Below are 27724 nucleotides of genomic sequence, written 5' to 3' on the forward strand. Positions count from 1 at the left end.
TCTGATCCATATTCTCCCACCAAGCAGCCTCTTGTGTGATCACAGGAGGAGGGAGGCAGCCACATATCGAGATCGCACCATTACTTTGACCGCAGCAGATTTGGCTTCCCATCACAGCTCCCAGTAATCCTAGAAGCAGAAATCCCTCTCAGGTAATTAAAAGAAATGTAAAATCCCTGTTAAGTAGAGTTATATAAGAGACTGAAACAGCATGAACAAATGCTTAAGTACTCCACCTCTGTAGAAAAGCCTTTGTAAGGATGCAAGAGCAAGGATGTAACGTTCCTGCAGCCCAGAGGTCCCTCGTGCCTCAACAAAATTACTGCAAGTACAGAGCATTCAAAGGCAGCAGCTCATTACAAGTACGGGCTTGTGGCACAAGCTGCAGCGTGACAGCTGATCTCCCACCATCACTCTAGGGAGTTCCACCAGCCACAGTAACAGACAAGCTCAAATTTCCAGCCTCTTTTCCCAACCTGAAATAAACGCCTTCAGTAATCACCATTAGAGTTTATTTTTCTTCATAACTGTGCAGTTTTTAAAATTCTACAGTAATGATGAACTCATAGGCTACTACGTTCTTTAAGTGTGGAAACAGTTTTTGAAAAACAAAGACCATGCACTACGAGTGAAGAACAGGCCATTGACTCTTCAGCTGGAATATACAGACACTTGCAATAAATACTGATCACTTTAACACTTAAATGGAATGACATGTTCAGATTTCTACACAGTCCACTATGAAAACAGCATGGTAAGTTACATAAAAGCTTCAACTTTAAGGATCCTTGCCTTTTTGTTAAATTGATTACTTTGTTAGAAAAGAGAAATGCAAGAATATTTGAAATGGAGTATCACCTGTACAATTCTTCTCTCCCATTGTTGGTAAACTCCTGTTATCAAGGTAATTCCATCAGAGCTGGCAGTTAAAATATATTGTATATAAAAGAATCCCACACACCACTTTCAGGAGTTGTTACAGGCAAATATCTTCATGAATTTGGAATGGGTTTCAAAAAACTGTATCTTGATATTTATTGCTTTACTTGTAAACCTGAAATCCAGTTTATTCCTTTGAAGAGTGTCAAAAGTACAGAGTCGGTGAGATGCATGTTTTACTTATATCTTTGCATTCTGGTTAAGAAGAAAGAAAAAGATGACCCATGCTTTAGAACACACATGTACCTCCATCTACAAAACAGCCTATACAGACTAAAGCAGAACAAGTCCTAAAGTAGCAGTATTTTAAAACATCAATAGGGTGGAAACCTAGCTCATCCAACATACCTGAAAACTTCTCCTCCTCTCATACTTAGCCATAGTTTAGCTGGTATGCAAGGAAGTTTGGCTGTCCTGCCAAGAGGAGCAGTTTCTACAGATAAAGATTTCAGAGAGAACAAAAGGTGCATTTTACTGGAACTGTATAGATTCTTCATGCTTAGATCTATTTAGATTGTTTCCCTGCTGCTAAAGGAGGAATGTAAGGTGAGGACAGGAACCCATCTTTGTCACAAGTAGTGCACAGTTTTACCACTTGCCAGTTAAGCTAGCAACATGGTCTTGATGCAGACTACTCAAGGTGAGGGCTTTGGAGGATGTAAGAGACCTACTTTTCATACATTCCAGCTCACCTTGAACATGCCAGCCTGAAGGTGCTACCCAGCATAAACCAGCTAAACTGCCATCTTGTAGAACTGAGATGAAAGGGCTGTTACTTTTAATAGACAAATTTGCTACAAGACAGTTGGACAGACTGCATTCCCTAGGTTTCTATGTCTTCCTCCTCTACCCTCCAGAAGAAGAGACAAGCAAACATGTTTAAGTTAGTATGCATTTGTGTAAACACCAGAACATTTTGCTATACAATAGAAAAAAGTTGCTGCTCTTATGTTCTTAGAGGAGCCCTGAAAATCTTGGAATACCTGTACCCTGCAATTATTAATCTGTACCACGTGCATTTCTTGTTTTGTACACAAACTGAAAGCAAGCTTGAACAATAGTAAATAGCAACTACACTCCTGCAACAGGTAAAAACGCCACATTGCAGCTTCTTACTCCTTCACTTTAGATATGTAGTCAGCCAGTTTGTTGATACTATCCTCTTGCTGTTCTAGAGCATCCAATATGATGCCCATCGGAGTCTTCTTCAAGCCTATTCCTTCCATCTTGTTCTCCATCTTGTTCTTTAGGTTTCGGAGCCTCAGAGAAGCATGGACAAACATCACTGCATGATAGAAACACACTTATTAATTGTTAATGCACAAGGCATGCATAGCTCTTGCAGCACTCATTTTAAGACACTCTAATGCATGACTATAAGATGAAGAAGTCTCTATGACCGCTTAAGTAACTGCAGGTATTCATTTAATAACAACATTAAAGATGGCTTTTGCTGTTTTGTGTCTCCCCTTCCCCTCCAGTTTTGTTTTGGGATTATTTAAATAGAGACAGTAAAGGCAACAGCCAATTTATAGTCTGCAGATCTGTTTGAGAAAGCTCAAGTCACACACTCCTAGCCCCCCAGGGAAGAGGAAAAATACTTACAGAGGAGAGGAAGCGTGATCCCAAACATGAAGACCATGACATCTCCCAGATAGGAGATCAAGAAGTAGCTAGACAGCATGATGACCACTACGAATGTGGTTGGGTACTGCTTCTTCAGCCTGCGGAGTATATCCTTGTTGTGTGATACCCAGACAAAGCCCATGAACACCAGCACCACCACAGTACCACCAATAAGCATATTCAGGGGACTCAGAAATCTGCAGAGAAGAGGGAAGAAAAAAGAATAAAGTGTTCCATTTCAGAGTCTTCATGACTTGTGTCCATATAGCAAACATCTGTCTCACTGATAATCTGTTACTAGGGAGGGTAAGGCACTAAAAAGTCAGTTGTTGCTGTCAAGACCTTTATCAACCTCTGATTTTTAGGCAGAAGCTAAATAAAGCAACAAGTGCAACTGAACAAACAACCTTTAGCAGTGAATTTAGACAATCTTGTCTTTGTGTCCTCTTCTTGAGCATAGCTCAGGATAATGAGAATTTCTGCAGCACCTCATCAATAGCAGCACTTACCGCCTACCTGTGCAATCAATGCGAGACCAGATGGAGCCAACAATAAGTTGCCCAAGGGGTTGATCTTTTCCCTACACATGACCAAAACTAGGCTCAGTCTAGGCCTTCAGATGAACTAGCTTTTCATATTATCCTGTCTAGGTTTGCAAAATGGGAAAGGCAGGGAGGGTAAAGTTGAGTAAAGGAAGTCGAGTAGAGGAAGTTACTTCACTATTTCTTATTTCTGAATAAGTCTTCTTATTGGTTTACATCCAAACAAAATAACTGCATGAACCTGCACAAGGAGCTTACTTCCATCAGCACAACAGATGTAAGCCCAGTCCCAAGCATGCCTGAGAGTCAGAAGGAACTGGAGAATGGGACAAAGGTCTTGCAAGAAGACGACCCAGGCACGGCAAGAGGGTCACGGTTGAGGTTTGTGTTCTATTATTGTTATCAGAGTTGCCAAGCAAACCAAGCCATCGAGTATAAAGAGCAAGTCCCTTTTTTTGACCAGGGCAAGAACATCACCTGCTCCAACCACTTTCCCAAGTATTTAGAGCTTGTTTGGAGCCAAGCTTTCATCAGTGACTTTGCTTAGCTTGTTTCTGTACTCACACAAAGACCAGGCTCTATTATACTTCACTTATATAGTAAGAAGTTATGTGATTCCATGTGCATTCTGACTTACTTGCTTGTATGTGCACTGACCTTATCACACAGCAGCTGAGGGCTCTGAGCCATTACAACTATGACAGCAGCATAACACTGCCCCGATAAAGCCAGATGCAGTCAAGATTTCCTCTTGTAGGCTTTGCTTGTACTGTTCCAAAGCTAACAGACACACTGACTCACCACCCCACCCCACTGCTGAGGAGGATGCTATGGTTTGTGGTCTGCGCTTCATATCCGGCACAGGCAGAAGAAATCTGTTGCTGGACTACTGGTATGCCAACGCTCTACCTGCAGCGCCAGAGAGCATTTTCCTAGAGAAGGAAGAACCCCCAAGAATTATTTCAAAGAATCAAGAGCCAGTCTCTCTCTAAGTCAGCTGTGCCAATAGGAGACAGGATGACTGGATGGCAAGAGATTAAAATTTAGACTAGTTTCCCACCTGCTTCTGCTACTCATGCTGAAAAGCCAACAGGGCTTTTTGGAAGTGGTGATAGGGCAGACTTGCTTGTTGCATCTGAGTCACTCCCTGTAGCCAGCCAGATTATTTTTAGCTCTGAATTGTCAATCTTAAGTTTCCAGGCTGGAAAAAGTGAACAGCATTGCTCTGGAAAGAAATCAGTTTTATTTGTGCTTCTTTGCAGCAGGAGTAGAAGGGTGACTCATGACTGGACCACACTAGTGCCTGGTTTATATAGGTACTACTGGACATACAAGATTCTTAAAGCAGAAGTCACCTCTATGTCACAGCTAGCTTGGAGCAGGAATGGCCAAATTTACTGAGACAACTCATAGCAACCAATTTTTTGTTCCCAAAAAAATAGAGACAAGATAATCCTGGAAACAGCAAAGGGGTAGGCAGGGCTGCACTCTACATTTTCCGTATGTCTGGTAAATACTCTCAAACCTTTATCTTCCCTACCCTTCCCTCTACTCTCATTACAACTTCAAAAACTGGTGGTGAACAGCAATCCCTCCATATTTATAAGGAAGGGACCAAAGACTTCTCTGCTCTACATTTCTTTCTGGTATTAGACAGGTTCTGTAACTAACTGGCCGTGAGGGATGTGGGGGGAAAAAAAAAACAAAAGAGAATGCATTCAAAAGATCCCATTTCCCTAGGGAAAGTTATTTGAATTACATGTTTTCTGCAGTAGGCTGCATTCCAACACGTACAAAGAAACAGTGAACATAAGTATCAAATGAAGTTATTCAGAGCCACATGAAAACAGATGGGAATAGCAGTTGCCACTAAAAACTGGTATTCAAGTTATCAGCCATGTGTCCACAGACTGCAATACTGTTGATTACAGTACTGGACAGGGTATCATATGCCAAGCTCCTCTTTATTGCTCAACTCCCCTACAGTGTAATTCACAGCACTATTTAAGATTCTCCTAGAAACTCATATAAAGAAACAATTTCTCCAGCAATGGCATTTTTGGGGAAGGCAGACCTTTATTATTCAGTTTTGCTCAGATCTGTTGGCACACTGCTCTTAATAACACAATAGGTAAAGACTAAAAAGGCAAAAACATGGACGTGTGATTTTAGAACATCAGTGTCTGGGGAAAAGAGAGCTGTATAATAGCCCTAGAAGTCACCTTATAGTTGAATCATCAGCATTGATATTGGCCTTATTTATATACAGATCCAAACACAGTATGCCAAATTCATACTCAGGCAAGAAGACTAGAAGTCTTTCAAGGCTGCAGAGACAAGGTAAGTGACCAGCCATTAAGTATGTCACGAGATACTTTCTATGTGTAATTCCCTTTAGCAGGGATTTATAAGGCCTCTCAAATACCTAAAAATGTAATGCATGGAACTATTAGCATGGCAATGGTATGGTAATTTGAGTTTACACTGCTCAGATGACTTAGGGGAAGAAAAACTCTTTTGGAGTTGGAGAAGAAAACCACTAACTTTCATCACCCTGAAAGAAGTCTCAGTATAGCAGGACTAAATAGCATTTGGGGATGCTAACAGCCCAGAGCTCAGAGCACCCTAGCTGGATGATCTTCTGCATTGCCCTCTGTGGTAGACAAGGTACAACTCTGATAAGATGCTGTGACTTCCAGTACAACTGGACAAACTGGCAAGGAAAAGCTATCACCTAGATTCAGTTCCTGCAGTGCTGTAGGGCGACTTGCCAGTTACACTCCTGCTGCCCTTCAAAGACCAGGTTTCCTTCAGCATCTGATTTGATACAAAGTAAAGAGATGGGAAAAATAAAATAAAATTAAAAATAATAATAAAAAAAAAACCACTAGCTAGCAGCTGCGGGTGCAGTTGTGCAGGAAGAAGCACTGATAGCAAAGCAGCTGCCTCTGGCCAGCAAAACCAGATGAAGATGAGATACTTTTTTAACTAGATCCACAGTTCAAGACTCTGCCCTACATGTATTGCAAGACAGGTTCGATTTCCCCCACAGGTGCAGGAAAGCCCACAGAGCTCTGCTTTCAGTGACTTACTACATCACTTGACAGGGTATTTCACATCTGCACACTTGTGCACAGTCTTACAGCAAGACAGGTGAGCAGCTACTTGGAAAATGGATGGCTATAGCATAGGGAAAAAAGAGCTAGGCAAGACAAGAAGCCTCCAGCAGCATGACCCCAGAAATAAGACAGGCCACATAAAAAGCAAAAGCACACTAGCTCCATCTTTAAATCATCTCCATTTTAGATGACTCTCAGAGTGATTATTCAGCAGTTGCTGTCACATCTGTTTCTTTTGCGTGTGACCAGGCAAGTTTGAACAAAGGCACTGAGTAGGAGACTTCCAGTTATTGAGAACAACATCTTTTTACTTAGAGTAGCTCAGTTAGGTCATTACATCAAAGAAGGATGAAAATTCCCTTTTAGAAGACCTTTTGCTCCACGTTCCAAGCAGTGCGCAGGTGAGAGCGGTTAAATGGTTCCTTCCTCATTTGTATTAATTCAAACAACATTAAAGATAAAGTTCTGCCTCCTCTCTCCCCATACTTCTGGCTTCAATGAGGTTTTATACCTGTAACTAGAGGTAGCATGTAAAAATATATATAGCACGTTGTCCCAGGTGATAGCCCTTAGCATCCACAGGTCTAGCAATGCTTCTTTTCTTTGAGAACAGGAGACAGATTCCTCTCTGCAGAATTGCCAGACCTTTATGAAGTTATGTAGTAATATTATTACACAACATATGTTTTAGAGTGATGTGTTTTGCTCCCTCAATCTTTCATTAGGCATTAGAGAAACTAAGCATCTTGCTGCTCTCGAGTCTTTGTTTCAGCAGGGGAATTGGTATAAGCATGTCAGCTAAGGTACTGGTCTGTGGGAGGAAAAAAAAAAAGAAAAAAGCCACACACAGTCGTTGAATGCTAGGGCTTGTGCAGATGGACAGTAGATGTTTTAGAGAAGAAGTGGCAATGGAAAAAGACATTGACCTTCAGGTCACAGGGAAGACATTATGCCAGAGGAGAATGAAGACTCCCTTAGATGCAGCACTCTGAAATCCAGTACACTTTAATACCGTCAGACTTAGAAACTAATTTTTGGCAAGTACATGGCAACAAAAGCCTAGAAGAAACTACATCAATCTAAGTAGTTAAGTTTGAACTACCAGACAGAGAAGCCTTGTCAGAGTAGGTGAAAGCACAGACAAATGCTACTTATTATCCAAGCTGATTGTCTGAGGGAGAGTTACAAGCCGTTGTGGGAGGCACTAATTTTAATAAATGTCTGTCCAGCACGAAAAGACAGGGCCCTGGCTCAGGGTAAGAAGAGGCAGTCCAGCTTTCACACAACTGGGAGAAGGGGCACAATTTGATTTAGTAAAGATCTGGGGTTTTTTTTATCAGCGGTCTAATGCAACAGAGTTGTATAGGGGGAAAAATAAACGCACATTAGTCCAGCTTCATTCTTAAAGGAATTTGTAGGGAGGGGAGGGTGGAAGAGACAAGGCTGCTAACACCAGCCTGTATTAGTAAAGTGGCCCTAATTCAGTAGTTTTAGTTTCTTGTTCAGTGATCTATCATAGTCTATCTAATCCTGTAGGCTGAAAGTAAAATTTACATTTGTTGCAAAGCACAGAACATTATTTACATGTAACAGTAGCTATCAGAGAAGGCAAATGGGAAAGGCAGGGAAACCATGCAGTAGAGACCATTACAGTTCCACTACATTCGCAGTAAGGTTATTCCATACCTTGCAGAGAGATGGTAAAAGGCTGGAAAGGTCAACTTTATTGTACGAGAGGCAGTAAATTGAAGCTGTGGCAATAAGCACTGTACTTCCAGGATCAAGAAAGCTCTAGGCTACAATTTCCTTGTCAGCCTAGCACCACCACAGCTACCAAGTACTGTAATAGCTGAAAATATCACCTCTTCGTTACCAGTCTGTCTGTACCATTAGATGGTTTAAGAACAGGTAGAGTTGGTCATGGGCTAAGTTTAGTTTTGATCACAGGAAGACCACTGCATTAGTTGTTTCAATAATCCTGCCCTTAGGCCTGTATATAGCTCTGGAGTTTCTAAAATGCCATGATTCATCACTTATCACTCAGGGACTCCTGCCCATTACAGAACAAAGTGCAAGGCAACAACTTAGTCATCAATTTAAATTTATCAGGAGAACTTTCTTTACCTTTCTCCCAAAGCCACAGTCTGGCCAATTGAAAAATCTTTTTAATGAAAGAACTGGATATTTTTTTCTCTACTGAAGTGTTATCCTTTTCTCTTCAGAGTTCTTATCCCATCCTCTTTTACTTCAGTGTTAGAAGAATCAGATTCATCGCATACCAAAGGCTTTCAGACATGCAACTAAAAAAAAAAATAAAATATTCGAGATCAAGTTCCCATTCCAGGTGTTCCTCATCCATAAGTTTTCGACTTGGAGGGTTACCACTCAATATTAAGATATTAGAATTGCAATTCTGATATTAGTCTGTTTCCTGTAGCCATCTTCCTCCTCCACTTCCCACTCCAGCAAATAGTGGGAAATAAGTGGGAGATATATCACCCTTGGTCTGAAGAAATCAGAGTTCGAAAGCAGGAAGGAATTTAAGAGACTGAGTAAGAACTGCTGCCATTCCAGTTTTCCAACCTGAGATATCAAAACTGTCCCTTTTTTCCCCCTCCACTTTCCTGGGGAAAAGAGCAGTCCCACTGCTTTCCAGGGCCCCTGTGATTTACTCATTGAGAGCTGGCTACAGCTAAACAAGGGTAGATGAACACAGAAGTTTAGACTAAGGTAGTACAAGAACAGCAAGACCATGAAGTCCCATTTCACCAGTCCAGCAGTCTACTGAACTGACTGCAACATACGCTCACTAAAATTAAGAAGAAGAAAGCCTACCCTACAATGCAAAACCTTTAACCATCATATGCATCAAGAAGAAACAGCAGCAGGGTTCTCAGCCCCCCGTTTCACAGAACATAGGCCAAAACTCCCTGCAACCCAGAGAATCTTCACCAACTTAGATGCTAGGTCAACAGCTCTACAGGTCCTAACAACATGCAGACTGCTTAACAACAACAACAACAAAAGATTTAGGGGAAGAATTTCAAGCCTCTGCAACATACAAGATAAGATACACTTCAGCCAAAACCACTCTGGCCTAGCAGCTGGGCAATTCTCCAATTTGAGCATTTGCACGTTGTTTGTTGTGAGGAGCGGAGCATTCCAGTTTCCATGTTAAAAGCTTAATCACCAGCCTCTGCTGCATGTCTTGCTCGAGAGCTTTCCGATCAAAGACCCTAGAGCCATACTTGAGGAAGAGTCACATAGGCTTTGATTCAAAAGATGACTAGAAGGTGATTTCCCGATTCTCTTTAGGAAAGCTGAGTCTTACAGAACGCCACAGCAGAATATGGTCTTGCCTTGAAGGTATCAATCCTGCCCCCAAAATGAAATGAACGAGTACCTTACTTACTATATATTAAAGGTTTTGCAGTATGAGCTAGCTCAGAAATACGAAAGGCCGGCTCTGTCCCCTGCACGTAAGCTTAAAACTGCAGCAGAGAGCAGAGTTCATCTGATTATTATTTTTTTTAATTGAAAGCGAAGCTTATCGAGCAGCCACAGCGGGCAGATGTAGCGAGGAAATGCAGATCCCCGCGCAGGATGCGGCTCGGTTTTTCGGGGCGCAGCGCCATCCGAACACGAGCCCACCGCTGCTTTCCGCCCGGTGCCCTGCGCCCGGCCGGGTGCCCGCAGCCCTGCCCTTGGCGAGCAGCCACGGAGGGGGACGAGCAGAGGGAGTCCTCGGATCTGTTAGACCCCCACCAATAAATACGCAAATCCCAAACCCTACTCAGCATTCCCAACCTAACAAGCTCCCCCTCCACAAGTGCAGCTGCAACCAGGCCTTAATTTTTTAAATACCATCCTCATCATCAGCGACAGCGGGCAGATCAGAGGCTTAAGGAGGGGGAGAAGAAGAGAAAGGCAGTTTTCCTGCCCCGACATCCCGCCGGCCCTGCAGCGCCCGGGACCAGGCTGGACCCTTTCCCATGGCACCGGGCCGAGGAGCAGCGCTGCCCACCCGGGGGAAGGGACCACCCTGCGGCCCACCGCCCCCCCGCGCTCCCCGGCCCCTCCTCGGCCGCCGCTGCCGAGGCCCACGCACTGACCCCACGATGGAGACGACAGCGGCGGCCACCATCAGGTAGTTGGTCTGGTAGTAGAGCAGGTTGCTGACCACCCGGTTGTTCCATTTCGAGATATCCTTGAAGTCGGGCCGGGCGAAGCGATCCGAACCGGGGAAGAAGTCGTCCCAGGCCCGCAGCGGCGCCACCTGCACCTCCATGGCTGCTGCTGCCGCCGCCGCCACCCGCGCCCCGCCGCCGCGCAGGCCTAAGAGCGCCGCGGCACCGCCCCGGGGCGGCTCCCGGTCTCAGTCCCGGCCCCGGCCGCTTCTCGGCGCGGGGAGCGGCGGCTGCCGGAGCAGCGCAGAGCTGAGCAGCCGCGCTCCGCACGCCCAGCAGAGGCAGCCCGGCAGGGGCGTCTCGCTGCTGCTGCCGGCGGTCGCTGCGTGTTCGGTGTGGAGAGATGACGCACGTTTAATAATCGCACGGCGAATCCAGTCCACATCGCCCGTGAAACAGAGACTCGGGGTTCCGGAGCAGCTGCCTCGACCCAGGGGCACCTCGGGCGTGCCGAGCCGCCAGAGGAGGCCCCGCTGCCAGGCCATTGCACCCCGAGCCCTCCGGCTCCGCAGGGGCAGGCTGGAGCCGGCCGGCAGTCCCTGGGGGATCGGTCCATCCTTTCACGCTCCATCCCCCGCGGCTTCAGCGCGCTGTCCGCGCGTGTACCGCGCAACACTCCGCGGCTGGTGAGGCCGCGGGTCGGCAGCGGCTTCTCACAGCTCCGTCTGCGCAGGATTTAGATCCCTGAGGTTTAGGGAAGCCCGAGGCACAACCCTCGCAGCCCTGCTCATCTGCCTACCCCCCTGCGCTCGGACACTGCTCCTGGCTCAGCTTTGGAGCGAAGCTCCTGTGTGCAGGCGCTGCTTTCCGTGTGCTCCCGGGACAGCCCGCGGGCACGGCCGGAGCGACAAAAAACTCTGGAGAACACAGCTCCGGCGGCGGAGCCACGCGGCCGGCGGGCAGTGACTAGCCCGGGGCTAGTGTAACCTCCGCGTTTCGTCTGTTCACCCTGTCCGCGTTAAAGCGCCGCGATCCCACACGCTTTGTCCCCGAGGATGACAACCGAGGCTCCCGGGAAGCACCAGGGAAGGGGGCACAGGGAGAGCCCTCGGCTGCGCGGGGCCCCTCCGCGGGCCGGCTCTCCCCTTGGGGCTCCATGAAGGCGCTCCGCAGCGCGGAGGGAGTCCCGGTCTCTACTCGAGGGCTTGACGGGGAGCAGCTCCCCGCCCTTCCGCCATAGCGACCGCCGCCCCACCTGGCGGGCGCTCTATCCCCGCCTGGCGACCTCCGTAGGCCGTGGCGGCGCGGGGCACTGTGGGAAGCAGAGAGAAATATGGCGGATGGTGAGGAACCGTAAGTGCCCTGTATGTGTGTGTTCCGCCGCCCCTTCCCTCGCTTCCTGGGGACGGGTGGGCCCCGGGGTCCCCTCTCCCTCCTCCCCGGTCTCTGTAGCGCGATACTGACCCTTCTTTTATTCTCTCTCTTTTAGGGAGAAGAAAAGAAGGAGGCTAGAGGAGCTGCTGGCGGATGGGTTAGTGCGGGGCTGCGGGCGAGCGGGCTGCCGGCCCGGGGCAGGGGCAGGGGCAGGCAGCGCTTGCTGAGGGGCGGCTGGTAGGTGAGGGCGAGCCGCAGCCCCGCAGGAGAGGTGCGGGCTGGGAGGAGGTCGCGGGTTAGCTGGGGGCTGCGAGGCCCGCTGGAGGCCTTGGCGGGGCCGCCGTGCGTGAGCAGCCCCGGAGGAAAGGCGTTAGGTGGGTCAGGGCGAGGAGGGGGAACGCGAAAGGGCGCTTGGACAGCAAGGACTGGGGAAGAGGAATCTGCTGGGGAGAGGACCAAGGGGCTCACCCGGAGCTGGGGTGGGAATTGCGGGGCTTGGAGCTTGGCATGAGTAAAGGCTGGTGTGCTGGAGAGCTTTGTGAGAGGAGTGGGAAAAGCTGCATTGCTGGTCGGGGACCTGGGAACGGCCTCTAGGCTAGAAGCAGGTGACTAAATTTTGGCTGAAAATTAAAAATTCAGACTACAGAACAGTTGTCTCTGCTTATTAAAACCCTAAATTCCATGCATCCGTCTTAACAGCCTTGAAAACTAATGCTCAGAAATCTTTAACCTCATCTCATCTGCTTCCATCCCCTCGCTATTCCCTTCCATCTGCTTGTGGCCCTCTTCCCAAAGGTCACAAAGCAGACCTGCCTGCCTGAGCGGTGGACTCACAGGCAGCGCATGTGTGTGTTGGGGTGAGGGTCACAAAAATCCTTGGGCATGTTGGGTTGGGGGAGTGCATGCCAAGTCCCTCAAAAGCATGGAGCTCTGGAGTTGTGGAGGTGGTAGGGAAAAGTCTGGGCCTAATGCAGCTTAAGGACTGTGGTGCTCTGATGTTTTAAACAAGATTTAACATTAGAGTGATTCGGTGAAATAAGTAAGGATTAAACTCTAGTAGTACAGACACTTGGTAGTGCTGTAACAACACAAAAATTAACACTTGAAAAAACCTGTCTCTGAACCTAAACGTAAAATCTCAGGTTGAGTTATTGAAGTTTTTCAGATCTCCACAATGTCCAACCCTGTAGTATAATCGCAAAAGTGAAACTAGATCTTACCATTTTATCACTTATAAAGGAAAATACACATCTAAACAGAAGAGGAGCACTGCTGCTTAGTGGCTGTTTATATAGACTGTATAAAAGGATTAAAAAAATTGTTCATAATGTCACCAAGCACAGCTTCTGCACTTGTTTCCAAAGAAGTTAAAAATAACCCATAGAACCAGTTATTGTGATGTATATTGAACCGTTTTATTTGCTTCAGTTAGTGCTTAATGCACAACCTGAAAACTGGTGTACAGCAGATGAACCCAGGGCTCAGCAGTGGGAGTGTTATATTCACACTACTTCAAATTATGTGAAATATGTGTATTTTCACATTAATGTGAAAACTGGGGGAGGTACAAAACTGCACATCAGAGATCAGAAGACCCTTATGAATTCAAATAATTTTTTTAGATCTTATTTAACTGCTATTACAGTTAGTTAGTTTACCTAAAGTCAACAGTCAACCAGGAATGTGTTCAGTCTGCAATCAAAATACAGGCAAATTATGATGTATTTATTCCTGCACTTTAGCAAAGTTTTTCCCTGTTATTGAAAAATCTTCTGCAAAATTATTGCCTGTAAGTTAAAATTACTGTGGACGTACTGTGGTGTCCATCTTCTGAATTCCGTGAGGATAAAGGCATTTCGCTGTCTAGATGTTTCCACTACATTTTATTTTGAGATGAGTTACCAGGAATAATAAATTCTAAACATTACCTAACAACAGTTATTGATACAAACGTTCTTCATATTACTTCATAGGAGGATGCAAATAACACTTCTTACCAATGGTGCCACAACCTTTTATGCTCAGGATGGCAAAGCTCTTTTATTAGAAGCTCAGTTTTGTATTAATGTAGAATATAATCATCCATACATATTGAGTGGAGCTCCTATGTGAAAAGGGAAGCGCTTATGTTAGAAAAGTGAGCCAAATGGTTTTGAACCGTTTCAGTAAGTCTCTTAAGAACTTAAATTTATTGTTAGGTACTCCTAAAAGTGACCTGCAGAAGAGCAAAAAAGGGTGCTGGAGTATTTGATGTAAAATTCTGTCTCAAAAATTTAAAAGAAAATAACTGCAAATCTTCCTTTTTTCAAGTCACATTGCTTCCATTGACAGGCTCAGGAGATGGCTGAAAAATGGGGATGTTCTAAATTACAAAGAACTAATTGAGGGTGAAGAGCATTCAAGATTTGTATTTTTTTTTAACACTTGGTTAAATAAACTGCTGTGAAGTTTCAGAGGAGACAGTGTTGGCGTGTGCTCCTGTTATTTATTCAGTGCCTCACAATTGCAGTTACGTACTGATAATTCTAAATCTGATTTATGAACTTAAAAAGTCTGTCAAAAAAAGAATACAAGACTTGACTGATGAAAAAAACACCCTCAAAATCTAAGGGGACAAACTCTTTTTTCTGTGTCCTCTTTAAGTATGAGGAAAATAAAGGCAAAAAGACTAGACCCTTTTTTCACTTCAGGTCAACTTTTACTGGTAACAGCTAAATCAGTGGGATTTATTGAAACGCCTGGGGTCTTTCCCCTCTGTGTATTTGTATTATTGCCTTCTAGTTCCACAAATCACACCCACTCCTGCAAATATTCATGCACATAACTTACATACATAAATAATGTGCAAATACATTTGTATAAATAATTTAGGTATTTTTAAGATCTATAAAGAAAATATTTTAGAGGTGTGGCTTTTTCACATATGGTTTTGCAGCTGAATTTACTGTGTTCTGTGCAGAATGGCTGTTGATGGTGGGTGTGGGGACACTGGAGACTGGGAAGGTCGCTGGAACCATGTAAAGAAGTTCCTCGAGCGATCTGGACCGTTCACACATCCCGATTTCGAGCCAGGCACCCAAGTGAGAAACACTTTAAATAATAAATTATTAGTGTGCGTTGCAAAATAATGTAAATAGTTTCATTAACTGACCACCAGCAGCATATGAATTCTAAAGCTGCATGAAAAGCTTATGTTTTAATCAATTGAATGTTACGATTCTAGAAGAACATGTTGTATTCTTTTTATAAGCTTGTTTTTCTACTTTGTACACTGTCAGCTGTGAGCTTGCTGTCATCATATACATTAATGTATAGCAACATGTGAGTTATGCTGGGTCACCGAGTTCCACATGAAAAGTAGCAGCATTTATCACTGGTTTTAAGTAATTAGATACAGTAAGGAATTTCTTGTACTTCAAAAAGGAATTAAGGTTAAAATGAATGCTTACAGAATCAGGAAAGATGTTTAGTAGGGAAAAGTAAAATTTAGACTGTTTTAATTATTTCTTCTGCTTTCCTTTTTTGGTGTATTTTGTTTCAGAGCTTATAGTTGGATGTATTTTACTGTTACCTTTTTAATGTACTGTTCCATTGTTTACTAGTCTGAGGCTGAGGTATAGTAGAACAGTTCACAGAAAGGAGTTATGTAGTTAAAAATTTCAGTTCTTTTTGACCAGCAATGTTGTCTGTCTGCTTAGATTTATTTCATATTATATATCAGTAAAACATTTGGAGGAAGAAAACAATATATCTTTAAACTGAATAATAATAGAAGTGAACTTTGCTTTATTCATGGTCAAAATTAATATAAAAAGAATGCTGATGCCAGCAAAAGTCTTGCTTTACTGTAGGCTGGGGTGTAGGAACTGCAACAATCGATTAAAGTCCGATATGTAATTACTCCTGCAAGCACAAACTGTTTTATTGATCTGAGTTGTTTCACGTGAAACTTACTAGGCACTGAACATTTACAGTAACACATTTGTATTTCTAAATGTTACTAAGTGCGGGACAGATTATACTTTTCCTATTTAGTGTTTTAATTTTTTTGTTTTATGTTTTCCGCAGGCTCTTGAGTTTTTGTTAAGCACATGTAAAGTACTAGTTATTGGAGCAGGAGGATTAGGATGCGAACTCCTGAAAAACCTGGTAATTACTCAGTTTTCACTCTTTGCTGCTTAGAATGTTCTTTTTGTCCCTTGAGGAAATTATCTTTTCTGCTTTGCTAATTTGGAATTTTCATTTTATATGGCTACTCAATAGAAGTTCTAGTCGAACGTATAGAATATATGACAACACAGACAATAAACTTGAAGAGTGCACTCTGTTACTAAGCTTGGAACGTGGTAGTCTAGTATGTGGCATGTTACTTATTTAGTTATCTCAAAGCTTATCCTGAGGGACAACATGGTGCCGTTTATGAATTGTAGGCAGAAGTTCATTGCAGCCTTAGATAGAGTCTAATGTGGGTAATTTTCCTTAATTACCAGATCTAGGGAAATGAAGTAAAGAACAAGTCATGCTCATAATGGTACAAGGAAGGGTTGTGTGGAATACAATGGCTAAAATATATATTTTCAGACAAAAAGCAATACTTCAAACTGCCATAAGTAGCTAGTACAAAGTTTAGTACTATCAGTCAAAGTTGAATTTAATTTCAGTTTCTTTTACATCTTTGGATTAATTCACAGTGAGGTTAGAATTGCTGGAATTATTCATGCTCTTCCATAGTGAAATCAGTAGAGCCAGACTTACTGGTCTATGGTGACCTTCATGTCCGTGCAATCTGCTTGGCCTGCCTGAGTCATGGCTCTCAGGTTTTCCAGTTCCTTGAGACCAGTAAACCAGAGGTTGGCTGCAGAGCCTGAACACACCCTCAGAGCTGCATCTGTATTGCCGAGTTCAGCCTGTGTAATAGCAGCTTTGTTGGGTCAGGCCAACGTGCACTATCCTGTATGGGAATGACTAAGGAGATACAGGCAATAGTGTAAGAACAGGGAAGGAATATCACAGCACTTCCCTGGAGTACAGATCACCAAAAGGTGTTCTGTGGTTTTCTTCATATGGTGTTAGTTTATAACGTCATCTCTCGCTATGTGTTCTGAAAAGCAGTTTTTAAGTGTTTAAAATGCACTCGCAGGCTCACGTGCTGTCAGACATGTACCCAATAAATGGGTAGGAATTTAATTATCCTATTAATGTGTTTTTTATCTTCACAGACACTCGTATTTATCATAGTATATCACTATTACCATCTTGTTTGAGTTTGGTAATTTAGACTAATGTATTTTTCCATGCTTCTATTTAATAAGAATTAATTTAAAGAATTTCTTTAATAAGAAATGCTTTAATAAGAATTTTGATAAGAACTTTACAGGTTCTGTGAGTAATATGTGGATTGATACAATAACTTATTATGAAATAACTTTTTTCCTTAATTTATACCAACACTTATGCATTACTGTACTTTACTATAGAATTTATGTACAATTTCAGTATTTCCACAGATTAGCTCCAAGCTTGAGATGCTTGATAAATCAGTAGCCTCATTTAAAGCCAGACATTCCAGATCTATTAACTCGGGGGTTTTACAGTTCCAGCACTTGTGTATACACTTGTTCCCATTGCTGGTTTGTTCCTTCAATGCTTGAACAGGATTTTACTTGAAGAGACTATGACAGCTCCAAGGCAGTTTTGTTCTTTGGGAATTTAGTGCTGGTGAATTTAACCTTTGCCCAGAGCTACTGTTTTATGGGTTTATGGGGACATAACAAGTTCAATCTGTTGATAGCTCCTTGAGGGGGAGGATTTGTATGGCATGAGGGACTTCGTAAGTCTGCTGTATGCAGTCAGTTCCTGCCTCTTCAAAAAGGTTTTAAATTATTGTCATGTATTTTTATCATTTTCAGAACAATAAGCTCATCAGTAAATCTAGATTCTGTTCACATGTATTCATGTGTTTGGGACAATGAATATAAATTCAATAGACTCAAATCTGTATGTTCATGATGTTCCAGGCTTGCTCTTCTCTTTAGCAGGCTTTTCCAGTTTGCTTTGATAACAAACAAATGAAAACTGAACATATATCAATGAAACAAGATGATTGTTCAGCACCAGGGGTATCCAGTATGAAATGCAGATGTTCTTGCTGCTTTTCTTAGAGAAATTAATTTCTATGCTGGAAAACTTTAGTCTTGTTCATTTGTTTCATTAGTTTCCTGGTACAACATTTTAAATACTTATTATGCATGGGATGGCTCTGTTTATTCAGAAAATATACAATCATAGAATCACAGAATGGTTTGGGTTGGAAGGGACCTCAAAGATCATCTAGTTCCAACCCCCTGCCATGGGCAGGGACTCTTTCCACTACACCAGGTTGCCCAAAGCCTCATCCAACCTGGCCTTGAACAATTCCAGGGATGGGGCATTCACAACTTCTCTGGGCAACCTGATCCAGTGTCTCACCACCCTCAGAGTGAAAAATTTCTTCCTTAGATCTAATCTTAATCTCCCCTCTTTCAATTTAAAGCCATTTCCCCTTGTCCTATCACTACATACCCTTGTAAAAAGTCCCTCTCCAATGAAAAGTTTGGAAGGAGAAAAGGTAGAGGACGGAACTCAAAATTTTTTTGGGTCATTCATCACAACACGTTTCCTTTGTCTAAAACCAGTGTTTTACAGCATTTATTTCCCTTTAACCACAATTCACATTGTTTCTTTGTGCGTGACAGATGTTATTACTTTATCAGATCAGACCCACAATACAGTTTTAAGATAATTTTACTTCCAAGTTATTTGCCAAATCTAGTGATGGGCCGCATGCAGACAGACCACACAGAACTTCTGTCAGATGTTTGACGTGTGCTTAGATAGCGAGGTGACTTTCTGTGTTTGCCTTCTGTTCCAGCATGGAATGCGGTGGGGGATGCTGGCTTATTTTGAACTGTGATTTGAGGGTGGACATACCAGACTCATTTATGCCAACTGTGCAAATGGTGAACGTTCAAAAATGTAAAATTTTAGAGGAATTAAACTTTATTTTTCTGTTCCTGCCAAGCAAGGAAATGCTTATGGTATTTCTTCAAATTCTGTGTTTTTTCCCCCAGTGAACAATTTTGATTCACTTCATTTGTGAGGGAATACTGCAAATTCCCCTTATGGATCAGCTTGCCATTGACTTCCCAGTGTTATGGTTCGGCAAGCTGAAGCAATATTGCGTTCAGTAGAACATTTGAACCAGCTTTGACCATTGAAATGTTACTAATTCCATCTGTCTAAATATCAGCATGAGCAACGCAACAAAGAACAACCGCACACCCGTTTGTACAGAGAATGAAGAGCAAATATGTTTGTTCCTCCAAAGTTTGCCTTTTTGGCATGTAGAATGAATTCTGGAGCACTGTATGCGTTTAATTTCCTATTAATGAAGTTGACTGTCTCTTTTCACAGGCACTGTCTGGCTTTAGACAGATCCATGTTATTGACATGGATACTATAGATGTTTCTAATCTTAACCGACAGTTTCTCTTTCGGTAAGTGATATTTTCACCATTTGGCTTCTGTTTTTTCAAAGGTACCTAAACAAATGGTCTGAATACGATCATTATTTTGGTTGAACAAGATACCATTAAAGATTACTGAACTTTCGTATCGCAATGGTAGTCATAATTAACTAAATGTTGCATGTGATTTCTTCCTGTTTTGAGATCGGAGGTGTCATAGTTTAAGTGTGAAGAAAATGAACATACGTTCCTTACCATTCAGATACAGCTAATGACTAATGGAAAAGATGACACCAAGGAATAGTGCACGTAGATTGAGATATCAATTTTTCTAGTACCCTTCCAAGCAAAATGTAAAATTGTTGGATTTATTTTGGTGCTGATAACTGTAGTTCCGTGGACATATTTAGATAACTCTGGGGCTCTCATATCTGATGCTTTACAGGGATGCCTTAATATTATCTATATCAATAAATTGTCCTATGGTAACAATTAGTCACTTAATTCAGTATTGTAATGCATAGAGTCTGGAAAGATTGGATCTGCTATGATAATGCATTTGAAATTGCTTGGATTTTTTCCCAGACCGAAGGATGTTGGACGACCAAAAGCAGAAGTTGCAGCAGAATTCCTAAACAGCCGCATTCCCAACTGTGCTGTCGTAGCGTATCCTTTTCTAGAGAAGTAGTAGCCCTGAAAGCTTGCAAAAACCTAGAAAACTCTGTAGGTGGTAAGACTATCTCAAGTATTTTGCTGCCTTCCTCTCTTTTTCATACAATAAAGAACAGATTCATTCAGCTGGTGATTGAGAATTCTTTCTCGGTGGCATTAGCATACGGGAAATACGTGTGGGGAAAGAAGGCTAAGCTTTAAGAAGCTATTTTGTATGTTTCCACTGAATCTTTTTATTCAAATGCAATATTCTAATTTTCCCTGAGATACTAGAATTACAGATTTATTCACCAGAGTGTTTTGCATACGTACTGGTAGAAGATGTTAGTTTATGAACACAGAGCAGCACTTACTGATACAGGACTCGTGAGAGCACATGTTTTGAGCTTCCTAAATAGCTTGCCTGCTGAGCTTTCTCCTGTGTAGGACCATTACATTGTGTCCCTTACTTGTTTTGTCAGATGCTACAGCTTCAGCTGTGGGAATTTTGGATCAGAGAATCATTTATTTTTTTTAAAAAGCATCATATAAAATTATAGTAATAGATAATGTTTTTGCTTTAGGTTAGCAAATAGAAAACAGTAAACTTAACTACTTTATAAATGTATTCCTTTACTGGGCTTACATTCAGATACTTTAAAAAGATTCAAGACATGGATGAAAGCTTCTATCGACGTAAGTGGTATTTGTTTGCCTGCCAAACACCCACTGGTGCTTTAGGGGAACATTGCTATTGTAGCTGCTCCCTGCTTTTCCTGGTAGTTAGATTGCTAATTATTTTAGTATTCTACGGTATACTGGAAGTAGAAGTAACAAATAGACAAAACTTAAATGTGTCTGTCATTTAAATAATCTAAACTACAGTCAGTTCCTCTAGACTGTTATGGACGGAATACTTTGCTTGTCTTAAGACCTATGCATTAGTATAGACTTTATAAAATTTATAAATTTATTTAAATGTGATTTTTTTTCCCTAGAGTTTCATATTATTGTTTGTGGGCTGGACTCTATAATTGCAAGAAGATGGATAAACGGCATGCTGGTAAAGTCTTCAATCTTTTTAAAGCCTGGTTATTCTTTGAGTATAGATAACTAAAATTGAACAGATTTGTGTAGAATGTGTCATTAAAATGAAATGAGAGCTGCTGAAATTCTCAGCTTTCCGTATCTATTTCTCTTTTCTTTTTTCTTTTTGTGAACAGGATAAAATGCATGCTCTCTTACCTGCCTTTTTCTTGAGGAGTGTTAGCCAGCATTTGTGCAGTGCCCTGCAGGGGTAATTTCAAAGTTAGAGTACATTGTTTGTGGCCTTGTGCAGTCAGCTTTTGAAAATTCTAAGAAGGGAAGTTCCACAGCCTCTCGGGATGCTCCCATTGTGAACGTTTTTTTTCATTAGCCAAACAGTACTTATTGTGCTGCAACTTGTAAATGTCATCTTTTGGAGCCCTGCTGCTACAAAGTCATAGAAAGCTGGTCATTGAACTAGGTAGTTTTGTCATTGTGACTTTGCTTATAAAATAATGATCTTGAGTATTAGCCAATATTTAGGAAAAAAAACAACAACCAACAAACCAAGAATCAAAATCCTAAATCCTTCAAACGAACCAACCAACCATCTGTTCTGTTATACTATAAAGAAATAAAGGATTTATCAGGGGGCTGAGGGGAGGAGGACGTGGAAGGTGAATGTGGTAGATGAAGTCCTGTGCACTGACAAGTAAGTAATGTTTTATACACTGTGTACCCTTCAAATAAAGTGTATATTAAGCGCTCAAACTTGTGAGGTACCATTAAGAATAAAATCTTCAGGATTTTCTTTTCTTCGTGCAACTTGTTTAAAAAGAAACAAGCCCAAACCAAACAAAACCCAACAACCCCCCCAACTTTTGTTTGTTAGATGTCATTTTTACATTATGAAGATGGTGTACTGGATCCAAGTTCCATCATACCTTTAATAGATGGAGGGACAGAAGGTTTTAAAGGAAATGTTCGTGTGATTATTCCTGGTATGACAGCATGTGTTGAATGCACGCTTGAGCTTTATCCACCACAGGTAATTGCAACCAGTGATATTTCCCTTTTTTGTATTCCTCTGATTTGCCGATTTCTTTTCTTAATACTATACACAATGTATTACATGTGTTCTTCTGGTTTTCTTCCCCTGCCCACACCAGGTCAATTTTCCCATGTGTACTATTGCATCTATGCCCAGACTACCAGAGCATTGTATTGAGTATGTCAGAATATTGCAGTGGCCAAAGGAACAACCATTTGGAGGTAATTAGTGTATTGCACTGGTGCTAAACTGGCGTTTCTCCTTTTGACTAATTTGTTTTGAGTTAGATATACACAGCTACCTTTAATAAAACAATCCTGCCTTTTAACTCTATGTGGCTTGTTGTTGTATTGAATCTAAGGCTCCTCTGAGCTGGTGATGGATTTTCTCTTCTCGGACTGCTCTCCAGTTCCGTATTTGTTCATGAGTTTCTCTTTCATATGGCACAATGTCTTTCGTGACTCAATATGTAACCTGTAACAGCTCTATAAATCTGTCAAGTTAAGATTGTGTATAGACTGTGTTAGAACTTAGGATATTTGTAGAAATGTTATTTTGATTATTTAAGGTGTCAGGTTTTAATAGCTTAATGGGGTATTCATTTTAACCCAAATTAAAACAAAGGGATATTTTGTTTTAGACAAAAATAATGCTGTATTTCTGAAGACCTCTTATAACTGAAGCTTATCTGTAAATTCTTAACTTTGCTGTAGAAGGTGTTGCGTTGGATGGAGATGACCCTGAACATATACAGTGGATTTACCAGAAGTCTTTAGAAAGAGCATCACAATTTAATATTAAAGGTGTTACGTACAGACTCACCCAAGGTAAGGGTATGGCATTTCACTAAGTTTGCGGCATTTGGAGTTAGGCTGAATTGGCATTCTTTGTACTTGTTATGACTAAAATGGCAGCTCTGCTGAAAAGGAAATAGTTCTTTTCTCCCTTAACGTCTTAAAAGAGAAACAAGCAACTTGTTTCCTGTGCCAGCACAAATATTTTTATGATGAATCAGGATGTTCAGGCATTCATGGTGAATCAGAGGAACTTATCTGGGACAAAATTGAAAATTCTTTTTGCCGTTTTATTTTTAACCTGGAGCAGCTCCACTGTTTACATTACACTGTGACCATTTTTGCTGGGTCAAAGAGAAGGAACAATAGAATGTGATTGCCTCTTTCAGCAACAGCAACACTTTATGCCAGTTTAGGCTGCTTAAGACATCTGTTCTTCACTGCTATGTATGCCTCTGTTTCATATGCAAGTGCAGAATGCTGCCACTCATGTAGTCAACGTTTTAAACGCTAACCAAATAGAAAAGAAGTGGAGAATCTCGTACAGAATCTCAGAATTTGTGGTAACTTCAGTCCATTTGATGACTCAGTATGGAGAATGCATTTGAAATGCTGGGCTTGAAATGTCACACTTGAACCTCAGTGTGTGCCTTTCTATCAAAAAAGAGCAAACTGATTCCTTGTGCATCTTGCTCGGATTCCACCTACTGTGTTGCAGATACTTTTTTTCTTTGCAGCAGTTTATACTGGCTTCTCTAGTAGTATTTTTCTGGTACAGATAAATACAAACTTCAGTTATGAAATATAATTATGTACATGCAAATGGCTGCCCAGTGTTCACCATTTGCAGATGGCTTCGTTACAGAGTACATAGAAAGAAGTAAAAGATAAAAGTTGTGTGCATGTTTTCTCAGGTATGAAAGGATACAAGTCCATAATGAGAAGTTAGAGGAACTTCAGACTACTTAGGAATTTTCCGTCTTTTTGGCAGGCCTGGAAAAACAGATATCCTCCTTGTTCCCGATGTACAAACTTGCATGCACAGGAAATCTTGTTTTATATTGGTGTATGTCCTGTGCTGTTTGACTGGATGTGCCCAGTAAGAAGAGTTGGATGAAAATGCCAATACAGTTTGGCAAGCCTGTTCTTGCAGAAGGAATACCAAAACCAAATAGCTTTCCTTTATGCGTTTCTCCAGTTAAACAGGAATAGAACTGAGTTTTAAATTAATTTTCAGTGCTAAATACAGAATTCTTGTTTTTAGAATTTGTCCACTAGTTCTCTTTGCGTGATACCTTCTTTTTCTCAACATGCTTAATTCATTCCTAAAATAAAAAAATGCTGAATTACTAGAGCAGCATGCCATTATACCTTATTGTTACGGAAATTCCTGGAAAGTTTAAAGTACCTTTGGGTACACCTTTCTGTAGTTATTCTGGCTAAAGGTTCTCTCTCAGTGTAGTTTCCTGCAAAAGACAAAAGCTATATGTTTTGTTTTCACAGGGGTGGTTAAACGAATTATTCCAGCAGTAGCTTCTACAAATGCAGTAATTGCAGGTATGCTGAAAGAACTCGTGTCACTTCTGCGTTACACACTTCAGAGTTTTGTAAGGCAACAGTTTAGAACAGCGAACTCAAGGAGGATAGTAGTCATTTTTAAATGGGTCTGATTTATTCATTTTCGCTTCTCTTTTCCATAGAGAAACTGCATGTGACTGTGTAAATTTTAAGCTCATGTATGCCTGTGGGAGTGAGCAAAAGTAGTTGAGACTGGGGGAAAAAAAATAATTGGAAAACACAGTATGTAAGCTTAACGTAGTTTCACATTAGTGCCTAATTATGGTGTTAATGCATACCTTGAGATATTTATTTTTCTCTTTACAAAATGTTATAATTGATTTTTTTTTTGTCAGTTCTTTGGTATAACTCTGTGCACTAATGTCTGCGTGTTCTAAAATAGAGCTAGAAAGTGAAGAAATTGTTTTTTTCTCATTCCAGCTGTTTGTGCCAGTGAAGTTTTTAAAATAGCCACAAGGTATTTCATTTCTTATTAATAACATACATGCTTTCTAACAGAATGACATGTATTAACACTAACATGTTTGTCATTATAGTGCATACATTCCTCTTAACAACTACTTGGTGTTTAATGATGTGGATGGATTATACACATACACGTTTGAAGCTGAAAGAAAGGTCAGTGCCATTAAAGGCTTGCGGGGTTATTTCCTTGGTTTTTATTGAATTTACTCAGTTTGTCTGTATTTCTGAAATCCAATATTGAATCTCTTGGTCCCTAGCACCAAACAATAATATTTCTGAAGTTTTAAAAGGAGAAACTACAATGTTACTAGTCTGCTACTTCTTCAAACTATTGTTTTCAGCATGTAGGACTTTGTTTTTTTTAAAAAAAACTGTTATTTTGGAGTCTAATAGTGGTGGTCTGTCCATGTAGAGTACCAGGACTGTTTACCTCCAGGTCAACGGGTGTTTTATTTGATGTCCTGATAATGAAACCTTTTCTTCTACCCATCGGTTTACCAAAAACTATTTCATAGTATATGTAATGGCATATTTAATTTTTGCCTGTTTAACCAAAGTTTCTTAATATTTGGAAAAGCAGCTTCTGGTATAGGGAGGTTCTTCAGACAGCAGTTTCTGTGGTGACTGCTGGTGCAGCATTGGTATCTCAACTGTTTCTGCCGTGCTGCCTGCAGAGGAAAACAGTACTTGCCTTTTTTTGAAAGTGAATCCTGAAGATTTCCCCTGTAATACAGGAAACGTGGCTTACAAAATAAGATACGCAATCGTAAGAAGACTTGTAAGCAAATCTTCTCAAAAAGAGGTTAGGACAACAATTGATTTGAAAGTTTGTAGTATTTTATGTCATATTAAATCTGTAGTTCATAAATACTTAGCTGCTGTTGGGGGTCAGTCAAACAATGACAGACTTCACGAGGAATTGGGGTTTGTCATTAATATTTGCAACAGTATTAATGTTTCTAGAGCTATTTTTTTTTTAATAATTTTGAGACCTTCTTAGCAGAGGTTATGTTTAACATAACCTGCATTCTTGTGCTACTTTGCTGTAGGAGAACTGTCCGGCCTGCAGCCAGCTTCCCCAAAACATAGAAATTTCTCCATCAGCTAAATTGCAGGAGATCTTGGATTACTTGACAAATAATGCTTCATTGTAAGTGTGCAACTATTCTGTCTTATTTGATAATTTTTGGTAATTGTGTTTCAAAAAGGTAATGTCTAAATGTATTTTTACCTGATTGCCTGGTTTATTTTTTAAAATGTTTTATATATAGGCAAATGAAATCCCCCGCAATCACAGCGACTATGTATGGAGGAAATAAAACACTTTATTTACAGGTAATCTGAACGTATTTAATTGTCTTTAATAATCATCATTTGTTTAAATTTACTTGCCTGAATTTGAAAGGAAATGTTATGGCTTTTTTTCTTTTTTTTTCCACAGACAGTAGCTTCAATTGAAGAACGAACAAGGCCAAATCTTTCCAAAACACTAAAAGGTATCATGCAGCTGTCACATGTAGATTTTCAGGATATTGCTCTAAACAGGGAGTCAGTCTGTTTCACCCCTCTTTATGGCATGTTTAACTTTATTTTGCACAGTGCAGTACAGTGTGCTGCATTGTGCTTTTCCGTGCAGTATACCTTTCCCAGGTTGCTCAGGGATGAGCTTTGAATTGCTTAAATACGAAGTGTGGGCAGGTGCAGAGAAAAACATTGCAACAAAGCAAGCTGGTAACTGATGTCAATTAAACATACTTCAGTAGTGGTTTATATATTTCTTGACAAGGTCTGTTGGTTTCCTGGTGTAATTGGATGAATATTAGTTTAGCTAGTGAGCTGTTTGCTGCCTTATTTCATCATGTTTAAGGTTTGTGGGAATTACATTTATAACTTTTTTGAATTTAAAAAAGACAAATCACATGGGTTTGCTGTATGTAAACTGTTCTTTCTGTTTCAGAATTGGGGCTTGTGGATGGCCAGGAGCTTGCAGTTGCTGATGTTACTACACCACAGACTATGATGTTCAAGCTTCACTTTACCACTTAATTTGTTCATAAGTAAACTGGTGTATACAGTGAGAGAAACCAGTGCCCACCTTGTAAAACAAACGTGCTCTGCGGGTGTTAAAGCAACCTGAAATGTTCATGTTAGTACTAGCGTTGTTGAAGGTTAGGTAACACAAATGAATCGCCATATTCCAGAACTGTACGTAGAAACCAATATTTGGTGGATTATATTTGTATAAATGCTTATTAATGTACAGAATTCTGATGTAGAGGAATACACTTCTTTTCCCAGTTTTTGTTGTCAAAATGTTAATGCTAATATACTTTCAAACACATGGAAAGTTTAAGGTGGCCAAAAGTCTTGTTTTTAACAGAGGTGTGTACACGTATGTGCAGAGAAGACCCTTGGAAAGGAATCACAGCCATCTGGTTTTAAATCGTAGCACTCCTGTACGCTTGCTGAGTCACCTTAAAACCAAAAGAAAGCAGAAGATTATTAAAATGAGCGTTTTCCTTTTACTTGATCTTGATTTGATCTATTTTGTGAAAGGTCGTTAAGTTTGGAGGATTACTTTGTTTGCCAGCAAACACAAGAAGACAAAACGAACAGCTGTGCATGGGAACACAGACGTGCCCCCTCATGGTCCCCGAGCAGCCGCTTCCCGCAGGATTATGTTCAGCTGTCACTGGTGCTGTTAAGGTATTTATTAATAAAAAAATCATAAAGACACCTTAGTTTGTGGCTTATCAGTGGACGTTCAGGAGCGTTTATAACCTCGATTTAAAAAATCTAGGGCATCGTTTGGCCGCTTTAGTCAAGAGACCAAAGTTTTAAGCAGCAGCGGGTACCTCGATGTGAATTCTCTGATTTTACTTAACGCGTGTCAACTGTCTTTAAACTTTCCACCTTCCCGCCTTGCA

At 41.3% G+C, this 27724-nt stretch overlaps 2 protein-coding genes across 7 annotated transcripts; one reads left to right on the plus strand and one right to left on the minus strand.

The window, feature by feature from the left end:
• Positions 1-494: 494 nt before the first annotated feature.
• ARL6IP5 (ARF like GTPase 6 interacting protein 5) lies at positions 495-10519 on the minus strand. Its single transcript, XM_086619163.1, has 3 exons — positions 10339-10519; positions 2545-2762; positions 495-2224 (listed from the first exon to the last, which is right to left on the minus strand). Exons 1-3 carry the CDS (start codon positions 10512-10514, stop codon positions 2052-2054), a joined length of 567 nt encoding a protein of 188 aa, XP_086475289.1. The 5' UTR covers positions 10515-10519; the 3' UTR covers positions 495-2051.
• A 1156-nt stretch (positions 10520-11675) lies between these two features.
• Positions 11676-27534, plus strand: UBA3 (ubiquitin like modifier activating enzyme 3). 6 transcript variants are annotated; one of them, XM_009991427.2, is made up of 18 exons: positions 11676-11706; positions 11843-11884; positions 14687-14807; positions 15796-15876; positions 19180-19262; positions 19818-19898; positions 20536-20579; positions 20882-20946; positions 21802-21957; positions 22079-22181; positions 22674-22787; positions 24258-24311; positions 24753-24789; positions 24869-24950; positions 25847-25947; positions 26069-26132; positions 26239-26293; positions 26755-27534. In XM_009991427.2, the coding sequence occupies exons 1-18, from the start codon at positions 11687-11689 to the stop codon at positions 26841-26843; spliced, it is 1392 nt and encodes a 463-aa protein (XP_009989729.2). In that variant the 5' UTR covers positions 11676-11686; the 3' UTR covers positions 26844-27534. The 6 variants fall into 6 exon arrangements, with proteins under 6 accessions (XP_009989729.2, XP_086474965.1, XP_009989727.2 ...); XM_086618839.1 differs by having other exon boundaries at positions 11682-11717; XM_009991425.2 differs by lacking the exon at positions 11843-11884 and having other exon boundaries at positions 11687-11706.
• The last annotated feature ends 190 nt before the right edge of the window (positions 27535-27724 follow it).

The sequence above is a fragment of the Tauraco erythrolophus genome, chromosome 12 (genome assembly GCF_009769465.1).
Source record: "Tauraco erythrolophus isolate bTauEry1 chromosome 12, bTauEry1.pri, whole genome shotgun sequence".
Taxonomy (NCBI): Eukaryota; Metazoa; Chordata; class Aves; order Musophagiformes; family Musophagidae; genus Tauraco; species Tauraco erythrolophus.

Coding starts and splice junctions, on each gene's coding strand:
- UBA3 (XM_009991427.2), top strand. CDS start 11,687: ATGGCGGATGGTGAGGAACC. Junction 11,707..11,842: donor ATGGCGGATGGTGAGGAACC/GTAAGTGCCCTG, acceptor TCTCTCTTTTAG/GGAGAAGAAAAGAAGGAGGC. Junction 22,788..24,257: donor TACGTACAGACTCACCCAAG/GTAAGGGTATGG, acceptor TTGTTTTCACAG/GGGTGGTTAAACGAATTATT.
- ARL6IP5 (XM_086619163.1), bottom strand. CDS start 10,514: ATGGAGGTGCAGGTGGCGCCGCTGCGGGCCTGGGACGACTTCTTCCCC. Junction 2,763..10,338: donor GCTGTCGTCTCCATCGTGGG/GTCAGTGCGTGG, acceptor TCTTCTCTGCAG/ATTTCTGAGTCCCCTGAATA. Junction 2,225..2,544: donor GATCACGCTTCCTCTCCTCT/GTAAGTATTTTT, acceptor TCTATCATGCAG/TGATGTTTGTCCATGCTTCT.